A 20,259-nucleotide genomic window follows, 5' to 3' on the forward strand; every position below is an offset into this window, starting at 1 on the left:
GGAGTATGCCTTCTTTGAAAGCGTCTTGAAAGTGTTGTATGTATGTACTGTACGTTATTACGTACAGAGTACAATACGTAAGATGGGATACAGGGATGTCAATTTGGCGAATTGCGATAAACGTACGGAGTAGTTAACTACGGAGTAGATATGCCAGAAAGTAAATATGTATGGCAATGGGTACAGAACAAGAGATAGGAACAACGAGATACATGGTTTCGTTTCCCTGGAGGATATTCTGCTTCATCCAGTAGCTACCTAGCTAGCTAATAAATAACCAACCCTGTTGTTTGCACCTCTATCGATATATCGGAAGGCGAGAGAGCCCGGGGTGCTAGGGGGAACAACGGGGGGGGCGGGAGAAGTTAGCATTTAACCAAAAATACTGGCGATGGCTTTCTTTTTTTTTTCCCTTCCCATGCCTCCATGTATAGTACTTGTTGTGTTTCGGCGAGAATGCTGGCTGCTGTTGGATTTGGCCACTTCACTTGGTTGGCTGTTGTGGATGTGCTGGCAGATTGAATAATTATTAATAGTTAATATTGGTTTCCTGGACGGACAGCGCATCAACCCGACTAAGAGCGTTAAGCTGCCATACATACACATACACACATCATCCATAGTTACTTACATACGGAGTACTCCGTACATGCTCTAGTTACAAATTCTCCAGCGTGTGTAATTGCCAGGTTTAAGGGTGAGAGATCTGTCTTTCTGATTTTCTTCTAAGGCAATAGGATAAGGAATTATGAGCTGTTAAAATAATTGACTAAATGAAATAAACAAGGTGGTGGGGGAATAACTAGTTAAAGGAACATTATGTAACTATTATTTATCTGGATGCATCGAGTATTGCTGTCTGTATTTCTTTCTACACGTAACTATCGCAATGCAACCCAGCGCCAAGTCATTCCTCTCGAACAACTCATCACTCTCTCTCTCTCTCTCTCTCTCTCTCTCTCTCTCTCCACCGCATCCCATCCCATCCCATCAACCACTCGATCTCTCCTCCACGTCTTCCTTCTCTCCTCTCCTCTCCTCTCCTCTCCTCTCCCCTCCCCTCCCTTCCTGGTTTATATCCGTCTCTCTTCCTCGTCCTCTGCGCAGCCGAGTTTGATTCTCATTCCCTTGGGCGCCTTGTGCGCCGCTTTGCCTACCCGTGTGTTGTTGATGCTGTTGTTGTTGTTGCACCACTGCTGCTTGCTGCTGCTGCTGCTGCTGCTGCTGCTCTAGTTATCGCCTCACCCTCACTCACCCAGCAGCACCTTACCCCACGTTTTGGGCTCATATAATCCACCACCCAGCATAATAACCATTCTCCCCGTCTTCTTCTCATCCGTCTCCCGCCTCATACTCATCCCATCCACATATACCACTTACACTACTTACTACTATTGTTGATAATAACCTAAGGTTCAATTCTGTCGCCCTATTCCCCCAAAGTATATCCTATCCATCCCCCTCCAGATCTCTCTCTCTGATCTACTCCGGCCTCACCAATATATATATATATATATATATATCAGCTACGCCCCTTTCATCGCTTAGAAAGGAAAGAACACACCGTCGCGATTATTTATTATTGTTATATTTCCCATGACCCACAGAAGAAGAACCATGCGATAGATCTACATCCCTCCTTTACACGTCACACGTCCGTTTTAACTGGCATTTTAGATTCTCGAGGTCGTCCCCGTCTCGAGATCGATGCCACCAGATTGCCCATGGAAAGATGATCATTATCCAACATGCCTGTCTTCCATCGGTTCTGGCCTACGCGGCAGCCACAAGTATGGTTCTCTTTACTCTTCTTTCTTTCTTTCTTTCTTTCTTTCTTTTTTTTTTTAATTTTTTTTTTTTTTTTGGGTGGGGGGGATTGGATTGAAACGATAAGTTTTATAGTTTTTGAGAGACTGACCTGGCGGGTTTTTTCCAGCTTTACCCCCTTCCCCGGTCGAGTCTTCGTCAAGATGCAACTCTCCGCCTATACACAAAGCGGAGCCCGATCAGCCTAAATCCCCTGCCATATCTCCAGTAGTGTCTATAAGATCTAATTCCACGGTTCCCCTGCCGTCCAAGAACCTTGGGTCCCCGCCTAAGCTTGATGCCCAACCGCCAAGTCCCAAAGCTTATCCCTCGCCAGCTCTTCAGGATAAGAAGGTTCAAGCGGATATCACCCCAAACGCAAACGCTCCGGAAAATCCGCCCGCTGCAAAGAAACCAGTGACGCCTGAACCAGTTGGAGTATCTTTTTCCCAATTTGCTGCCCAGTTCCATCTAAAACAGCATCAGGAAGCCCAGAAGCGCAGCCTCTTGCAACGGCTACGTAGCTTTCGCATCTCCATTAGTCTTTCTTCTCGGTTGCTCAGGCTTGGAGCAATCTCTCAAAAAGGTTTGGTTGAAAGTTTCAGGCTGGGTGACAAGGCTAGTTTTATTTCGATTTATAATACCATTCATGATATCCGTGAGGCGTGTGAGCCCTCCTCCTCTACCCGTGGCATCAATAACAGCAATTCGTCCTCAGTCCTGGGACACGATTCCCTTCTTGGATTCTGTGGCACTTCCACTTCTGATTCGGAAATCCGCCGCCCTTATAGTTTTGTTCACCAATTGACACCAACCTCCAAAGAGAGTCTTCTGGAAATTTTGAGTCTGGTCCGCACGGATCCTCAATTCCTCTTTGAGCGTATTGGTAGCCTGCTTCCATCTCAGCTATCTGCCCTCGTCTCCTCTGTCCACACTCTTGATGTCAGTGATTCCATCTTTCCACTTGCATCTCGCGGAAGAACAACACAGCCGCTGTTCTCCAAGCGCACTGCAGCACATTCCACTGCGTTCAAAGAGCATGTTTTGGGTTTCGAGAGGACCGATCCTCTCTCTTCTTTGATTTTTAATGTTTTTGCTTCTTCTGGGAGCACCGACTCCCGCGAGGCCCGGTTACGTTTGGATGTGTGGTCTTCCACCTGTGCAAAATTGATATCCTATGGCGGAAGCAGCCATTATTCCTTTGTTGGCCATCTCCTGTCCGCCTGGTCCACTTCCACAGAATGGAAGGCTAAACCCAAATTTGAGATTTACTTGATGGATGTTCTCCAGAAAGGTGCTTTCCTCCTGCAACATCCAGAAACTCCCCGTCGACTTGGCCACGATGGCGAACTCCCTGACCCACTGCGAACTGGTGTTGCCGAGGAGTTTTTCCAATCTGCTGTTCGGGACCTATTCCAAGTCCTAGATGACTCCAACGGAGGCTTTCCACTTGGCGCTTTGGAGTTTGGGAATGCTGTCCTAACCAAGCTTGGAATGACTGAAAGCCGCAAACGAGCCTTGGAGTATATATTTTTCCAGTGGTTCTTCTGTAAATTTATGCATAACGTGCTTTTATTCCCGGAGGTATGTGTGTATATCCCTCACCGTCCCATCTCTGCTGTCCATAGTTTTCATGTTCGATATTTTGCTTTTTTTTTATTTTTAAGGTGTTTAATGCCAGCTCACGTTTTTCCCATTTAGTCTATTGGTTTGTTACTCGATTTCCATATTTCTAAGGACGCACGAGAGAGGCTGCTTGGTCAAATTTCACTCCGAGCGCAGTCTCAAGTATCTAGGGGGTTACACCACCTGTAAGTTCCCGCCTGTGTCTTCAACACGGTCGATGCGTTAGATCATCACATATTAACTTATTATAGGCCACAATTTTCATATTCTGATACAGCAATCAGAATCCATATTGACAATATGCTGTCCCACCTTTGTAATCCGATTTCAACCCCCCAGGCTACCCCCCAATCCCCTGCTACGGCCCCAGCGGCGGAACAAGACTTGCGTGAACAGTTCCTTCTATTGTCCCCAACGGATATTATGACCATCTTGGATGTTCTTTTCCCCAGGGGCCCACCTCCCTTCTTCAACTCTTCAGACCCATTCAATGACCACAATCACTCAGTTTTGACTTCTCCTAATAATTCTTTCTTTCCTCGAAATGACCCGCCTACCCAAGGGTTTGAGCCAAATCTCTTCCAAGGCAGAATTGATACCTTTTCTTCTCGTTCATCTACCGCAAAAACCGTGTTCACCACTGAGATGAGTTTCCAAGATGCAACCAGGTCCTATGCTGTACCTGGAAGTAAGCCAATCAGCCCAGTATCTCCACAGAATTCCCTCGCCCGAAATGCAGATCGCATTCGATATGAGCTATCTGAGATCAATGAGTCGGAGGATCGGCCTACAATGGGACACCCATCGAGTGAGGATTGGGCTTTGATCTCGGTCTCCAACGACGGCAGGACCGTTACATTGATGCCATTTTTAGATCAGGAGCTGGAATCCGGAGAGTCATTCTCTAGTGATGACACAGATAGTCGTCCCAGATCATCCCCGGCGGACGACGATCAGGAGATGTTACAACATGCCATTGTCAAGCTGATCGACGAATTCGATCATTTACACGACTTTTCTCCACATGATCTCATGTCTGCTCCTGCTGGCCGAACAAGTGAACCCTCCCTAAAGCAGAAATTTGCTCATGCCATGAACTATTGTCAATCCCATGCTGACTTCGTTGGTGCCCACTATTGGTGGAATGCATCGCGACTCCTCCAAAGGGCGTATCCAAACTTTTGGGTTACTGGCGATCACTCAGACCTATTGACCCCTATGTTTTCATCGTCCAGGAAATCAATCGAGACATCTACTTCCATCATTGAGCAGTGTGAGAGCAGGATAGTGGATCTTAAGCGGGCAATGGCACGACTTCGATCTTTGACGAAAGAAATGATGAGGAGTTTAGCGAAGCTGAGGAATAAGATGTGGTATATGACGGATGTCAAGAACTCGCTGAAATATGAGGAAGCGAGAAGTGTCGCTCTCGCATTGCAAACTATGGCTGGTCCCGCATCGATATCGCCGATTTCTGAATCCAAACCGCGCTACGGCTCACGAACGCTTGGTGCGTCATTCCTTCAAAAGCCGGAGATCCAAACCATGAATGCGATGAAAGCACCTGTAAGCCAAGGTGGTCGATCTAAATTATCCGATGAACAGGTGGACATGACTAGGAAGTGGCTGCAACGCTCTGGCATTGATAACTTCTGCAAAGGGGAGGAGCGAATTCATCGGTTTTGCTTGGAAATAAAGACGACGGTTGGGAAGCTGGTTGGGGAGACAATGTACGAAACTCCGGTTCTGTGGTCTAGTGAACTCTATCAAAAGGAGCGCTCCATTTACGATGCCTCTGGCGGGCGAACTGTTACTGGGCTTGGTGCATCATCGAGTCTTCGACCGTCAAGCATTGCAAGTGAGGAGTCGCTCTACCAGGCGCCATCGAGTCTGGGTCTGAGACCCCGCACGTTTGACCATCATTTCCGCTCTTTAAACGAAGCGCCATCAATAGTGCGCAAATCATCTTTCCAAAGCCTTGCATCAGAGAAATGGAGATCAGGCAGGGATGCCACTTGTGGCGATACGTCCTCTATCGGTGACTCACCTGGTAGAGCTATATCTACATCCGCAAGTGACTCCACGTTCTGGTCTCCAATGCACACACAAGCGCAGTCCACAACGAGCGCTTCGAGCCTCCACTCTCGGCCGCCCTCGATGTTTAGCGACGTCTTGACCTCGAGGAGGCCTGAGCAGAATTCTCATGGCAAAGTTGTGTTTTTAGACGAACTCAGGCAGACCCTAACGAGTCTGTTGTTGAGCGATCTTGGCTCTCCTGTTTGGAGCTGTGGCAGCGAAACTGATGCTTGGTTTTCGATGTATCTGAACCAGCCACGAATCCAAAGGCAGATGGAGAGACGTGCAAGGCTGGAGAGATTCTTAGCGGAATGTGCTTCTACTGATGATGAGAATGGGATTCCCATGTCTCAAAAACTTAGGAGAAGTAGGTCTGCGGACGCTATTTTGCTTAGCGTTCACAAGCCAACAGAACAGGATTTACGTACACCCACCCCGACTCAATCGTCCCCTCTTCAGGACACACCCGATTCGTTCGATTTCGCATATGATACTGCGTTTCGTCAGTTAATGGAGAGGTTTTCTCGGCAATCCAACCCCTATACCAAGCTTAAAGCACTGCAGGACCTGAGGTCACTGGTGATCTCATCACTGAGCACTGGGAATGATTGTCGGGCAAATGAGGGAGTTGATACGTTTGCTGAACCATCATTTGCTGGAGCGGAAAACGGACGACTCCATCGCAATAGTTTGTCTGAAGGATCGAAACTACCACAATCAGTACACTCCCAGAATCCCAACCAAAACCGCACCCCATACTCACCCATGTGGGGGTCAGTAGCCTCATCATCCACTTTCCCAACATACCCACCCTCCGAGGCAGAGATAATCCTCTCAATGCGCGACCTCATCCAAACCATCCAACCAAAAACCCTATTCCGCGACCTCCAATTCATCTCCGCTTTTGTCCCCTCCGAAATCCTAAACAAAACCCATAGCGGAACTGCATTCCTCCAATTTGGCCTTGCCGCATTCGCCTTGAAAGACGACGTATGCACCAGCATGGTCGAGATCGCAGATACCATCGTCTCGCACGAACTCAGCAAGCGGCAACAGCGCCACCACCACCACCACCACAACGATCCCCAATTCAACAACCACAGCAATCAGCACGCGGCCGCGGCCTTTAACCAGTCCCACGGCCTCGAAGACGCCAAATGGATGTGGATCCACACGGCGCGGGAAGGAAACCCCGTCGCCCAGCGCGAACTTGCTATCCTATACCTGACCCACCCAGAGATTCTGCCGCGGGTGACGCTGCCGCTGACTATGCCGCGCGACACCTTCAAGGCAGAGATGATGTATCGGCGAGACGGGGATTCGAAGTCGGATCCGCAGAGTATGTGTTTGGCGCTGCATTGGATGCAGTTGTCGGCGGTTGGCGGGGATGAGTTGGCGAAGAACCGGTTGAAGGAGAGGGAGGAGTTCGATTTGATTGCGTGAGGGTTTTGAAGGGGGGTCTGGTTGTCGGGTTATGTTTTTCATGGTTTCCGTATTTGTGTGATGTGTTTTTGCGTTGGGAAGTTTGGGACTTTTTTTATCTTGTTCTATACCAGTTTTCCAATTTCTTGATTTTGCTCATTTTTTTCTTGCATTCAACGTTTATTCCCCAACACAACATCTCCTTCATTCATTTTATATTCTTGCATGTATCTTTGTTTAACCCTGTTTGGGATGGAGATGACGGTATCATGTCTTTTTTGTTTGTTTTATTTTATTTTATATTTTTTTCATCCTGCTCATTTCAAAACCATACCACCATTCTGTTCATTCCCCTTCATTCTTTGTTTGTTTTTACTACATGGGTGGATATTTGCTTTTGCTTTACTATCTGTTTATTAAAACAACTTCATACAACTCTGCAGTGCATTTTCTTCTTCATCTTTTACTATTTACGCTGCGTACATATCCCCACCATCATTTGTGCTTTGTTTATTTTCCCTTTCTTGCTCTCTTTTTTGCCTCTTAGCCATCTGTTTCTATTTTTCTTTTCTTTCAATTTTTATTTTGTTTTAGCAGAAAGAACATTCACTTTTCTGGCATGTTGAAGGCTTAAAGTACATACAATTATATCTAGTGGGAGGCTATCTGCTGTCATTTACAGAGTACATTGAACACTCTTCTGTGCTTTTTTCTCTTTTTGGCTTTTTTTTTCCCTTTCATTTTGTCAAGTAGTTACACATAGCTTGCTTGTGTTGTGTGTACTCTGTTGCTAGTTACACCTCATATATTATTGTGTGCATGATATATCTTTTTTTTTTTTTTTTTTTTGAATGGTTTCATCCTGAGTAGTTAGTTAAATGTGTGTAGTTCTTCATTGACAAAGCTTTGATATTATATATCAATGATTATCATGAATATTGATCTTTCACTGCTCTTTCGTATTTCATCTCTTATTACAGTACAGTTTAGCTTTAGCTTAAGGGGGGTACAGTTGAATGTGATGTCAACAAAACTGATCATGACTGCCTCTATTCTCTTATAATATTGATTTTTCATATTTTTCAAAGGCTTTTAACTCTTTCTTATTTATTCTAATACTAATTTCAGTTTTTAACTCCCTAATCTACATCTCAACACTAAAAGAAGCTGGAGTGTTGAGAAGAGATGTTGCAGATGATCTGCTGAATATGTCTAGTTGCATGAACTTTTATGTTGGCTTCCAACAATCCAACTCTGTTATTTGCCGCTTTAGCTCCAAGGTTACGTAAAGCAAAACAGTCACATGACTCTGAGCTGTCATGTGCGGTTACGTCATTGGCTACCCAACATGCGCGAGCCGAGCCGCATGCAACTGAGATGATCGCTCCCTTTTCTTCTTCTTCTATCTCTTTCTTTCATCCTCATTATTATTCCCAACTACTGCTTGTTACTTGCGTATATCTGGTACACGGCAAGCCCAAAATACCTGCCCAATCGCCTTCTGTCCTTTTAACGGATAATCCTCCCTCCCGCCCGGGGAAGCTTATTTATCGTAATTTGTATTTACCCCACGCTCACACCTACCCTACCCTACCGCTCTTTTTACCCCCATTGCAAAGCGGCCTCTTGGGCAACGACAACACTCACCCAAGGACAGCCTTTCAACGTGGTTGACATTTCGCTGATTCCTACATCCTCTCTCATAGCTGTGAACGACGACGACTGCGGCTTGGTGAACCATCCGTCAAACCTTTGGGCCTTCCCCTGAGTCGCGTGTGATCGGAGTGGGGCTGGAATTAGTTAACATCTCATCCCCCAGCTAGAATAAGAACTGAACCGGTGGGTCTCTGGATACCGTCCTTTCCTCCTTTAGTTCAACAGCAGAGCAGGGCATTCATTCGGTTTCCGCTTGGATTGGATAAGGAACAAAGAGCATTTTCCAATTTTCGTCCCTGACAGTAGCTGCAGCAAAAGTTACTAGGGGGGGATTCTCTCGCTAGAGGCGCTGCTAATCCTCCTACCATAGGTAAAAGCAATTATGCGAGACCAACCCCATGCCAGACAGCCAAGCGGCGATAGTACGCAAAAGCGACCAAAAGGTAAGGAAAGCCCTTTACAGATTAGGCGCACCTTGTCCCCAATCCAAATACCTTTTTGCGGGATTGAAGATCGAGAGATATTATTGACTTCCCATAAATTCAAGGCATCCTCAAGAACAGGTCATCTTCACAATCCACCCCTCCTCAAACATCGCCAATCTTCTCAGGCGGTACCATAAGCCACCAACCTCCCGTCGACACCAAAGAGCTCACCCTTCAAAACACGTTACAAAACGCTGGCCGCACCCCCACCAGCACCCGATCTTCAATATCCCGCCGCCAATCATCCGCCTCAGGCCCGAACGGCCGCATCCACCATGCTGGCGGCGATGGCGATAACTCCCCCCGCCTGAAATGGGATGAAGTAAACCTTTATCTCACCGAACAAGAGCGAACGTCAACCATGAAGATCGACGAGCCGAAAACCCCTTACGCCCCCCGCTATATCCCGGACGAAGATGAGGATGACTCCGACGTGGAGATGGGCATCGATGCCGGCGACCTCGCTGTTGATGAGCTGGATATGTATGGGGCCCGCAAGCATGGTGGTGTTCGCGATGATGACATTCCCGGTCTAGAGCTTGGGGAACCGGAGGGGGCTGGGTGGGGGGAAGGCGTGCCCGGCGGGTCGGGGAGAATTACGCACGGCAGTAGTCGTCGCATGAGCGATGGCAGTCCAGGACGGTCGGGGAAGCATGTTGTTGTCGGGGAGGATGGGAGTGCGGATGACCGTGCTGCAGATGATCATAGCCCGGAAGCCAGCAGGAAACATCATGAGTTTGAGGAGAAGCGGAAGAAGCACTATGAGATGAGCATGGTGAAGGAGTTGCTTGGGTACGTTTTGAATTTTTTCTTTTTCGATTCGTTCAGTTCCTCTCCTCGTGTCCCCCGACTTTTGCTGGGTTTAAGGTGGATCATATTTGGTGTATTTTGTTTACTGACTATATCATTTTCCCCCTCTAGGCATCCCGAGGACATCGATGCCCTTGCAGGAGACGAGGATGATGATGAGGAGGGGCAATCCAATGGCGGAAGGGGGCAAAGCAATGGCGCACAGCAACAGCAGCAACAGCAACAGCAACAACCCCCGGCCATGCCAAATATTCCAGATGATTTCACAAATACCCAGCCCCAACGATGATTATTTTATTTGATTTACTTTTTTTTTTCTCCCTGAAATATCTCTCTGCTGTACCTCGTTCTTCCTTTCTGATTCCCAAAAACCTCCCCGTAAACGAAATCTCCGTACACCAACCGAACCGTATATTCTGCGTGCGATAAGCTTTGCATCGAACTTGATTTCACTGTTCTAAACAATTGATCTGATTTGATGTGATGTGATTTGACGTTGCCAATAACCACCTATAACCACCCATCGAATAATAATGTCACTTATAACGTCTCAAACCTGCCGATTCATATATATATTTCCTCCCCCCTTTTCTTTCTTCTTCCGCATGGGGTACTTACTGTACTCCCCTTCTTCCTCAATGCGAAAATTGTTACGATAGACTGGAGCTCTAATATACACCTCTGCCTACATACATACATGCCTGGCTCTGGCTCTTGTCTGTCTCTGCCCAATTTTTCCCATCTCCATCTGCAGTCTGCTCTGCCCGGTTAGAGTCCACATTTCATGTCTTACCTACCACCACTACCCCTGAATGATTTTCATGCTTCTTTCCCGCTTCCGTCCTCCGATTCCCATTGTCCAACTTTGATAAAGTGTAGTGATGATGAAGACGGCTGACGACTCGTGTATGTACTGTACATGTATGTATATTGAAAAAAATAAACCATGTCCAAAGCAAGCTGGGTGAGGTGAAGGGCTGGTGCTTTCTCACTTTGTTGTCCTCTTTCTTCTATAGTTTTAATTTATTTAGCCATTTAACTATTTTATATCTCCAACCTAGGAACTCCCGCGTTATCGTTTCATTGAGACTCCTGTATGCTCCGGGTCTATGTGCGGTACTTGTACTCACGTATGTCAGATGTGCATATAGGCCCATTACTTAACTCTTGTTGTTTGTTCGATTTCATATTATATATATATATAGCTTGCAAAGTAGGGAATTGGCAGCTTTCTTTCTGTCGTGTCTCTCCTGCTTTTCATCTACCTACAATACCCCCTGACTTAATCCCTCTCAACTTTTGCACTGTGCATATCTATCTATCTATCTATGTGTGTATAAGTGTCTGTATATATATATATATATATATATATATGCTCCTTAACAAAAATTAAATCATGTCATTAGAATGGCGAGATATAGCCTACTATAACATATTCAATCAATGCCGTATGGGTAATTTTCACTTACTCAAAACAAAGCTGCACATCACTCACCTCTCTATCAAGCTACTCATCTTCTCTCCTTCTTCTACTGCTTCTACCCTTCAAAGCGCTATAGTCCTCATATATGAAACAATCGACCTTTCTCATATTGAATAAAGACGTCTAATCCTATCCGTCTAAAAGATCCATACCTCCCTTGGCCACTCCCCAAGGGCCTTGCCCCAGACGATGAACAGTAAGGTTACTTTACATCTCCCATCCGTCCCACGAACTTGATGGACCCATCGCACTCATACCTCACCAGATCTCCCGTCCTATACATCCGAACTCTCCTCCCCGACGCGCGTATACTTGGAAACTTCGCAAGCCATTCAGGGTCAAAGATAAAGGGTTCTGCACGCATCACCATCTCCCCACCGTCCCCCTCCTCTCCCGTTTCTAATACATAGTAACCACGAGCTAAGGTCGACCCTTCGATCAACAGCTCACCAACTCCCCCAATAGGGACAAGTCTGCGATGAGCATTGCCTGGCTGTGCAATCCATGTCCTGCAACCGATCGCGCGGCCGATGTTGAGCCGGCCGTGGTATCTTAATCGTTCCTGGTGGCGTGCGTCCGTGGCGGTGCAGCAGATTGTGCATTCTGTATTGCCGTAGAGATGGAATAAACTGACGTGGTCCTTCCACTTCAGTACGTCGTTTATCGTGAGGCCGTCGCTGATGACCGATATGGCTTGCAGGTTGCGTACGCTATCTGGAGTAAGTTCGCGTAAGAGGGTAGGGGTAAGGAAGGCGTGAGTGGCCTGGGAAGTACAAATAGCGCGTGATAGATTTTTGGCCCTGCCATATTCTGTGGCATAGCATACGCATCCACCTTTGGCGATGGTGCCGAAAATGTCAAAAATGCTCATATTGGAGGTAAGCGATGAACAATGAAAAACCCGCGATTTGTCATTAATTTCCAAGGTTTCTGCAAGGTGGAGAATGTTGGTACATATGGCTTCATGGCATAGGATTACTGGTTTTGGTGCGGATGTGATGCCAGATGTGAACGTGATAAAGGCCGGGTCTTGAGGGGAGACTTGTGGTTCGTAAATATCAGGCGCTGGTCCGAGTAGGTTAATGAAATTCGGTAACTCGGTGATTATATACTTGACTTCGCCATAAAGCTGCTCCAGCTGGGACGGGTCAGCAAAGACGAGTTTTGCTTCTATAGACTGAATATAATGTGATGGGTCCAGAAGATCGATTGGTACGCAAGTAGCACCAGTGCGAAGAATAGCCAGCATAGCAATAATGGTCCATTTGGATAGCGCCATGCTGAAAAGCACCATTATCCCTTGTTTGACTCCAAGATCGTGAAGGTAATAGGATAATCGTGAGGATTGATCCCATAGTTCGCGGAAGGTCATGGACCCATCCCAGCCATCAGCAGCAAGGCTCTCGGGCTGAGAGGATACCTGGATATGTATCAGGTCGTGAATGCATGCTTTTATGGTGTGATTCCACGGATCTATTCTGTTCCAGCGTTCGATTCGGGATCTGTCATAATTACAAAGCATATCCAAACTTGGAACGGTTTGTCGTGGGTTGGCCAATACATTTGCAGCGGTTTTCTTGAATGTTTCGCATAAGCTTTGAGCAGCTGTTCCCGTCATCGACGAAGCCCGACACCGGCAAACGAATCGATCTGGCGAGATACATAGTTGGATATCAATCATATGAGGACACTATACGTCATTTAACCGGTCAGCAAGAACCAAAGCCATAATTATATCAACCCTTCATACCAGATATCGATCGTCTTTGTTCATATACTCAGAGATATCTCCTTGTAGCAAATGTATCTCAGTGTTGAAACTCGCAGATGTTAGCTTCAACCCTTCACTAGGGCATCCGCGCCGCGTGTCTGATTCTATCCGTTGGAGGATTTCAAGGATAGTGTTCGTCTCAGAAAGATGGACATGACACCATGACTGGGTTTGTGCGTATGCTTGAACCGTGCCTAGAGAAGCAGGCGGTATCCTACACCTGCTACGGCTGGCCTCTGTCACTCCGAAGAAGACATGGTCAGTATTGGCAAAATGTTTTAGTATCAAGGCCCATACTGCCTTGTAGAATGTAAGCAGTGATATTGAGTTCTCAGTGCAAAATGCGACAGTTCTCGAGTACTCGATATTTCGTACATCGGCCCCTGCTTTGAAGAAACCATGTCCAATTTTGGGCGGTACGTGGTGTTCGATAACCGGAAAAAGACAAGGGGGGAGCGATGTTGAGAGCATTACAATGGAGATGCACTCCGTTCGGCAGTAGCCAGAGATGAAGATTTTCTTTTTGCTTCAAACGAAAGACTGATGAGTATTGATATGATGATGACGATGATGCTGGTGCTGGTGCTGATGCTGATGATGACGATGACGATGATGATGCAAAGGGGCGTTTGGCAGATATTGAGAAGGCGGCGACGGGACGAAAGAGCCGCACGGTACATTACAATGGAGCAAGTACCACATCGCAAATATATAGGGAAAGAAGGAGAGAGAAGACAGGAAGACAGGCAACTATTTGCTTCACAAACAGCGTGGAACTGACTATGAATTGCCATAGCCATCAAATATCAAAACAAGATCCATTCACCTGTTCGCCAGCCAGATGAAGCTTGATCGGAAAAGGAGGGGCCAATGGCCTCATGAAATAGAAGCACTTGGACATACTATCCAAGCAAATATACCAAAAAGAACGGGCTTTTCTACGCTATTTGAGGAGCTTTGATGAGACCTCGCATCTGGGAGGAAGTAGTTCCATGGACCTATCATCTCCCCAAGATTAGAGCAGTGTTAGTGGATAGTGCACTCACCCATGGAAGAGGTTGGATGGGCTCAAGGGGAGAGAACTAGGGGAGTTGATTGTTCCTCTCTCTCTGCTATATATGACATCTAGCAGCCAGCCACTCAAAACATTTTGTTTCAGGTAGGTAGAGCAAGTTATACGTTTTATTCAAGAGATTGAAATATTCCTCCGTTGATACATCTTTGGAATTCCCCTGCGGCTGTTCCTTGTTCCTGGCGAGCTAATCGCAGCCGTTGTAAGCGCGCGGGTAGTTTCCACAGTCGAGACTTCCCAGTTCGGCAGGCAATTGACGCTAGCCCACTTTGGGACTGATGTCCCTATCGGGAAGCTACCCTACCCTACCCCCTGTCGCGCAACCCGAACGAGGCAGGCGCCGGGTGGAAGCAGCCAAACACTGCCAAACAGCCCAAAACAGAAGCCGCAGCTGCTCCTGAATTTATCTCCCGCCGTTTCACCTTCACCTTCACCTTCAACCTCCTCCACTGCTCAACTGCTCAACTGCTTCTCATTCCTCTCAACAATCTCTATCTGCTATCGCAAACTGCGAGCGAATCTCTCTTTCACAAAGAGCATTGCTTCTGGTACGGTACGGTCCCAGCTATTCCGCCCTGTCTCACGTTTGGTTGTTCCAGCCAATGCTACGTTCAACGTCTCGTAACGCGTGGACTGACCTCTCCTCACCAGGGACCTCGTACACTCTCTCACACACATATATATAGCTTAATCGCATTTCCTCTGGCAATAATGTCGGAAACTGAGAAAGCAGCCCAGCCCGTTGCAGCTGCTGCGGATGCTGCGGATACCCCCGTCGCTCAGAAGCCCCCCGAGAATACACAGGACCAACAACAATCTGCGACTGACAACAGCAACAAGGCTTCTCAGGATGAAAAGGATAAACAAACAGAAAATCCCACTACCGATGCGCCCTCCGCTGCTGCTACGACTGATGCTCCAGTAGCCGCTCCAACTAAGGACCCAATTGCCTCCCCCGCCCAGCAGCCCGATGTGGATGCCATTGAAGTACAGCAAAGCGACCAAAAGAAGAGCCAGCCCGTCTCCGAAGACAAGCCTCCCGAAGCCCCTGTTGACACGCGGCCTGAGTACTTGTCCAAGAACCCGGCCCTCAGCGAGCTTTTCGAAAAGCTCGCATCCATTCTCAAAAAGGCTGCCTACAACGAGATGTGGGGCGTCACCCTCAAGGATTCCGATGACATACCAACCGTCAATGTTTTGATCAAGTTCCTCCGTGCAAATGAGGGTAACGTCAAACTGGCCGAGGAGCAGCTCACTAAAGCTCTGGAATGGCGCAAGAAAATGAACCCCTTGGCGCTGGTTGAAAACACCTCCTATAGCTCAGCCAAGTTTCAGGGGCTTGGCTATGTTGCGAATTACAAGGACCAAAATCAAGGAAATATCGTTTTCACCTGGAACATTTACGGATCCGTCAAAGATGTTAACCGCACTTTTGGCGATATTGACGAGTGGGTTTTATCAGCTCCGTCCCCACTTTGGCTCCAATTGCTAACTGTCGCCGACTTTTAGATTCATCAAGTGGAGAGTTGCATTGATGGAAATGGCTGTTAAAGATTTGAAGCTCAGCGAGGCCAAATCCGTGATCGATTACTCTGGCGAGGACCCCTACCAGATGATCCAGGTGCATGATTATCAGAACGTCAGCTTCCTCCGATTGAACCCTTCGATTAAAAGTGCTACCAAACATACTATCGACGTGTTCAGCACAGCGTACCCGGAGCTTCTGAAAGAAAAGTTTTTCGTCAATGTGCCCACTCTCATGGGTTGGGTGTTCACTGCGTTGAAGGTGTTCCTGAGCAAGAACACCATCCGGAAGTTCCACCCAATCACTAATGGTGCGAATCTTGCTCGCGAGTTCGCATTTGCTGACGAGCTTCCCAAGTCGTACGGCGGCAAGGGTGGTGAGCTGCAAGAGAGCGCTCAAACTGTCACCCTGAAGGAGGACACCCCTGAACCTTCTCCTGCCCCAGAATCCGCACCTGCTGCCCAAGGGAAAGCCACTCTTACCGAAACCAACGGTTCTGCTAAAGAGGCAGCTGAGACCCCTTCGAATGATGCCAAGCCCGCCGAAGCTCCAGCTGAAGCTGCTGCCCCAGTTTCCGCATCTGAGCCTGAGAAAGCTGCGGCTCCGTCAACGGACGAAGCTCCTACTGCAGCGGCCAAGTGATCCTGGCGATCCCTCAAACCGTTTTACCCGCTTGCTCTGTTAAACTTTGTTTTGTAATTTATTTTATTTTGTTACTTGGTCACAACATGTGTGTGAGAGCACTTCTAATACTTCCCAACTCCCCGTTCGATCTGGCCTCCGGTTTGTGCTAACCTACACCGCGCAAGGTTATGCACAGGCAAATAATAATACATTACCTCTGGGTTTATGCTGTGTTTGACAAGTTGTTTTGCAAACCGCTGCAGAATACTGTTTGCCTGTGCCCTGCGTGGAAGGATTTGCCGGAGATACTTGTGTCTTTTTCCAAAGCAAAAAGTTGGTGTGGATCGTTTTTCAAGTAGTTCGATAGTGTTGGGTCTTTTTCTTGATACACCGAGGTGCTTGCTATTCTCCACTCTATGATTAGGCCGGAGGAGGACAAGAGATCTCCGCGTGCTGTGTCTCCTTACTTACCGCTTTTTTTTCCCTACCATCCATGATACCATTCAAACAGTTGTTGTTTTCCCTTTGTAGCCGGCGGAACTCTTATTTATCAGATTTTCATTTTAACTCAAAAACAAATCCCAGTGTCTATACTTCTTTGTGATAGTATTTATTTCTTAGTTTATATTTGCTGTTGGTGAAAGCTTTGTAAAAGAGAGTAAAGATGTACTGCGTAAAGCGGCGCTAGGAGCTTGGTACAGTTACAATGCTGGTCCGGCGGGCTATTCTGACCACAGGTGCAGTCAGACTTCCGCAGTTCAGCGCTGGACAATACCTTTTACTTCGCTAACCAGGCGTGTCAAAGTCCCTCCATACAGCTAGCTTTCGTACTGCGGGCTGGTATTGGACTGTTCAATAGCCGATCAACCTTGTTTCACCCGACGGAACCACTCACTCACTCACTCACTGCGGAGAGTGGCCAGTCTCAGGATGCGCGTCCGCTAAGAGGTACGCCTTACTCACCTACCGCCGTATACACCCATACCGCCCACGACCTCCGTCGCATTCTAGATTCGAGCGTTGATTCAAGAAGGGGGGTAAACTGTTCTGGCTGGCTGGAATACGACGATCTTCATATTCCTGCTGTCAAATCGAACCCCGCTCCTCGCCCCCCCCCGCCCCCCCCCCCGGGCAAACCACCGCACCCTTCTCGCTCCCAATTTTATATTCCGACACACGCGTAGCAGAATAACCTCCCAAACGAACAGAGGGGGAAAAAAAAGAAAAGGAAAACGAATATATCTATATATGATGTCCGTGTGGAACCCAGAAAACATCCGCGACGTCGCGGAATCCGTCGGCATCGGCGCGCTCAACGACGAAGTTGTCGAGAACCTCGCGCGCGATGTCGAATACCGCATCTCGCAGGTGCTCGAGGAGGCGCTGAAGTTCATGCGGCATGCGAAACGCACGCTGCTGACGACGCAGGATGTCTCGCATGCCCTGCGCGTGCTGGATGTGGAGCCGCTGTATGGATATGAGTCGACGAGGCCGTTGCGGTTTGGCGAGGCGACGCTGGGCCCCGGGCAGCCGCTTTTTTACGTGGAGGATGACGAGGTGGATTTTGAGAAGTTGATTAATGCGCCCTTGCCCAGGGTGCCGAGGGAGATTACGTTTACGGGTGTGTATTTGTTTTCTTTTTTTTTTTTTTTTTTTTTCCTCTCTCTCTCTCTCCTTTGGTTGAGAAGTGTTTGTCGTGTCCTTTTTTGTCGACCGTTTGGGTAGCTGATTTCATATTTTGTCGCTTGATTAAAGCGCATTGGTTGGCCGTCGAGGGCGTGCAACCTACAATACCACAGAACCCCACAGGGGCCGACTCGCGGAATATCGAGTTAGTTTCCAAGGGTCCCAATGCGAATGCCAATTTGGCTGCGATGAGCGGAAACGACAACGTCTCCGTCAAGCCGCTAGTCAAGCACATCCTCTCCAAAGAACTACAACTCTACTTCGAGAAAGTGTGCACTGCATTTCTAGACGAGTTGAACGAGGAGTACCGCCTCTCTGCGTTTTCGAGTCTGAAAGAGGATCCGGGCCTGCATCAGCTCGTGCCGTATTTCGTCCAGTTCATCTCCGAGAAAGTCACGCATAGCCTTAAGGATCTATTCGTCCTGACCCAAGTTATGCATATGACCGAGGCGCTGATTCAGAATACAACGCTCTACGTAGATCCATACGTAAGTTTACCAGGTCTACAACAAACAAACCCAACCAATCCCTCCCTATATTTTCTGCCCAAAGAACACAAAAATCTAACAAGCCATATGTCCATGTGTATATCTAGGTCCCCTCCCTCATCCCCCCAGTCCTAACCTGCCTCATCGGCCGCCAACTAGGCTCCACAACTCTCTCCACCGGCGCCGGACCCACCCCCACCCCCACCCCCACCGACCCCCTCGAACACTTCGTCCTCCGCGACCTCGCCGCCTCGCTCATAAGCATGATAGCGCGCAAATACTCGCACTCCTCACACACGCTGCGCCCGCGGCTGGCGCGCACCTTTTTGAAAAACTTCCTGGATCCCGGCAAGCCGCTGGGCACGCATTACGGCGCCATCATCGGCCTGCAGTCCATCGGCGGGGTGGACGTGGTGCGCGAACTCATCGTGCCGAATTTGAGGACGTATGAGGTTGTGCTGAAGGATGCGATTTCTTCCACGATGGCGACGACGGCAACGACGGCAACGACGACAGGGACGGGAGCGGGAGCGGGAGCGGGGCCGGGGGGATTAGAAGAAGGGGTGCGGAAGTTGGAGGCTGAGAAGGTTATTGGTGTTATATTGGCGGTGTTGGGGACGTTGGCGGACGACGAGAAGCCGCGGGGGATGGCGGCGATGCTGACGAATGGGGTTTTGGAGGAGGTGCGCGAGGGGAAGGGGGAGGAAGTGCGCGGGAGGCTTGCTGAAAAGGTTGGGGAGATTATCGCGGGGAGGATACTGGACGGTGGGCAGGTGGGATTGGCGAATGCGATTGTGGGGAGATGATATTTGATGATGATGCGATTTGTGTTTTTACTCTTTTTTTTTTTTTTTTTTTTTTTTTTTTTTTTTTTTTTTCCTCCCCTTGCCCTTGCTGATTTTTTGTGTTCCTGGAGGGAGGGTCTCCTCTCCTGGGACGGAAGCTATTCGGCCTGCGCGCGAGACTGGCTGGCTGGCTAGGGGTTTTCCCCATGGCGGAAAAAGGAACCGCATTTATTTGGGGACTGGAGTTTTGACGGAGTTTTATTTTCTTTTTCCTTTTCGTTTTGGATGAAACGGCGTTTCGTTGAACCGGGGGGGGGGGGGGACGGGGTTTGAAAAGGCACTTGCTTGCTACCTACCCAGGCAGTGTGCATTTTTTTCTGTGTCTACTAAATAAATAACTTTACCTGCTCCGGATACTACACATTTATTTTAAAACTTTTCGATCAAAATAAATGGATCAATATGTATACATACGATGCAGCTACACATTCATTAATCCCCTGCAGCTTTGCAGCAAGAAAGAAACCAATCTCAATATGAGGAAATCAACACCACCCCAGACGAGACCACATTCGTACGAGAGGACATCTCCGTTACACCTAACCTACGCAGCGTAACCCCCCTGTAGGTAGGTGTTAGGTATATCCATACATACATATAATGTACTGCAAGATTTAATCCTGCAGGGGGCTGGCGTCTGTCTGGCTGGCTGGCTGGCTGGCTGTGATGATGAGCAAGGCCTGGACGCAACACACAAATCATCATCATCATAATTATTTAGTTATCATTATGTATTATTCAACAACCCTTGAAAGACTTGATATTTGGGCAAAAAAATACTAAATTTTGAGAGCAGAGAGTGAGTGGGGGCGGGGTTTGTTGACTAGTTATTTGAAAAGAGGGTTACGGGAGAGTTCAAATTTAGAGCCTGCTCCGTAACTATA

General features: G+C 47.9%; 5 protein-coding genes across 6 annotated transcripts; 4 read left to right on the top strand and 1 right to left on the bottom strand.

Annotated features, from left to right (window-relative positions):
* Positions 1-536: 536 nt before the first annotated feature.
* BDCG_04361 (uncharacterized protein) lies at positions 537-7,750 on the top strand. Its single transcript, XM_045420013.1, has 4 exons — positions 537-1,790; positions 1,937-3,390; positions 3,508-3,617; positions 3,684-7,750. The coding sequence occupies exons 1-4, from the start codon at positions 1,733-1,735 to the stop codon at positions 6,949-6,951; spliced, it is 4,890 nt and encodes a 1,629-aa protein (XP_045276203.1). The 5' UTR covers positions 537-1,732; the 3' UTR covers positions 6,952-7,750.
* Positions 7,751-8,246: 496 nt separating this feature from the next.
* On the top strand, positions 8,247-11,201 carry BDCG_04362 (uncharacterized protein). The gene is made up of 5 exons (XM_045420014.1): positions 8,247-8,489; positions 8,637-8,769; positions 8,957-9,029; positions 9,134-9,863; positions 9,993-11,201. The coding sequence occupies exons 3-5, from the start codon at positions 8,969-8,971 to the stop codon at positions 10,168-10,170; spliced, it is 969 nt and encodes a 322-aa protein (XP_045276204.1). The 5' UTR covers positions 8,247-8,489; positions 8,637-8,769; positions 8,957-8,968; the 3' UTR covers positions 10,171-11,201.
* Positions 11,202-11,335: 134 nt separating this feature from the next.
* Positions 11,336-14,120, bottom strand: BDCG_04363 (lysergyl peptide synthetase LpsB). Its single transcript, XM_045420015.1, has 2 exons — positions 13,115-14,120; positions 11,336-13,054 (listed from the first exon to the last, which is right to left on the bottom strand). Exons 1-2 carry the CDS (start codon positions 13,604-13,606, stop codon positions 11,567-11,569), a joined length of 1,980 nt encoding a protein of 659 aa, XP_045276205.1. The 5' UTR covers positions 13,607-14,120; the 3' UTR covers positions 11,336-11,566.
* A 415-nt stretch (positions 14,121-14,535) lies between these two features.
* On the top strand, positions 14,536-16,994 carry BDCG_04364. Of its 2 annotated transcripts, none has more exons than XM_045420016.1 (3): positions 14,536-14,760; positions 14,859-15,655; positions 15,717-16,994. In XM_045420016.1, the coding sequence occupies exons 2-3, from the start codon at positions 14,919-14,921 to the stop codon at positions 16,372-16,374; spliced, it is 1,395 nt and encodes a 464-aa protein (XP_045276206.1). In that variant the 5' UTR covers positions 14,536-14,760; positions 14,859-14,918; the 3' UTR covers positions 16,375-16,994. The 2 variants fall into 2 exon arrangements, with proteins under 2 accessions (XP_045276206.1, XP_045280849.1); XM_045420017.1 differs by having other exon boundaries at positions 14,536-14,755.
* A 104-nt stretch (positions 16,995-17,098) lies between these two features.
* BDCG_04365 (transcription initiation factor TFIID subunit 6) lies at positions 17,099-19,380 on the top strand. The gene is made up of 3 exons (XM_045420018.1): positions 17,099-17,977; positions 18,112-18,530; positions 18,638-19,380. Exons 1-3 carry the CDS (start codon positions 17,605-17,607, stop codon positions 19,334-19,336), a joined length of 1,491 nt encoding a protein of 496 aa, XP_045276207.1. The 5' UTR covers positions 17,099-17,604; the 3' UTR covers positions 19,337-19,380.
* The last annotated feature ends 879 nt before the right edge of the window (positions 19,381-20,259 follow it).

This window comes from Blastomyces dermatitidis (assembly GCF_000003525.1).
Source record: "Blastomyces dermatitidis ER-3 genomic scaffold supercont1.4, whole genome shotgun sequence".
Taxonomy (NCBI): domain Eukaryota; kingdom Fungi; phylum Ascomycota; class Eurotiomycetes; order Onygenales; family Ajellomycetaceae; genus Blastomyces; species Blastomyces dermatitidis.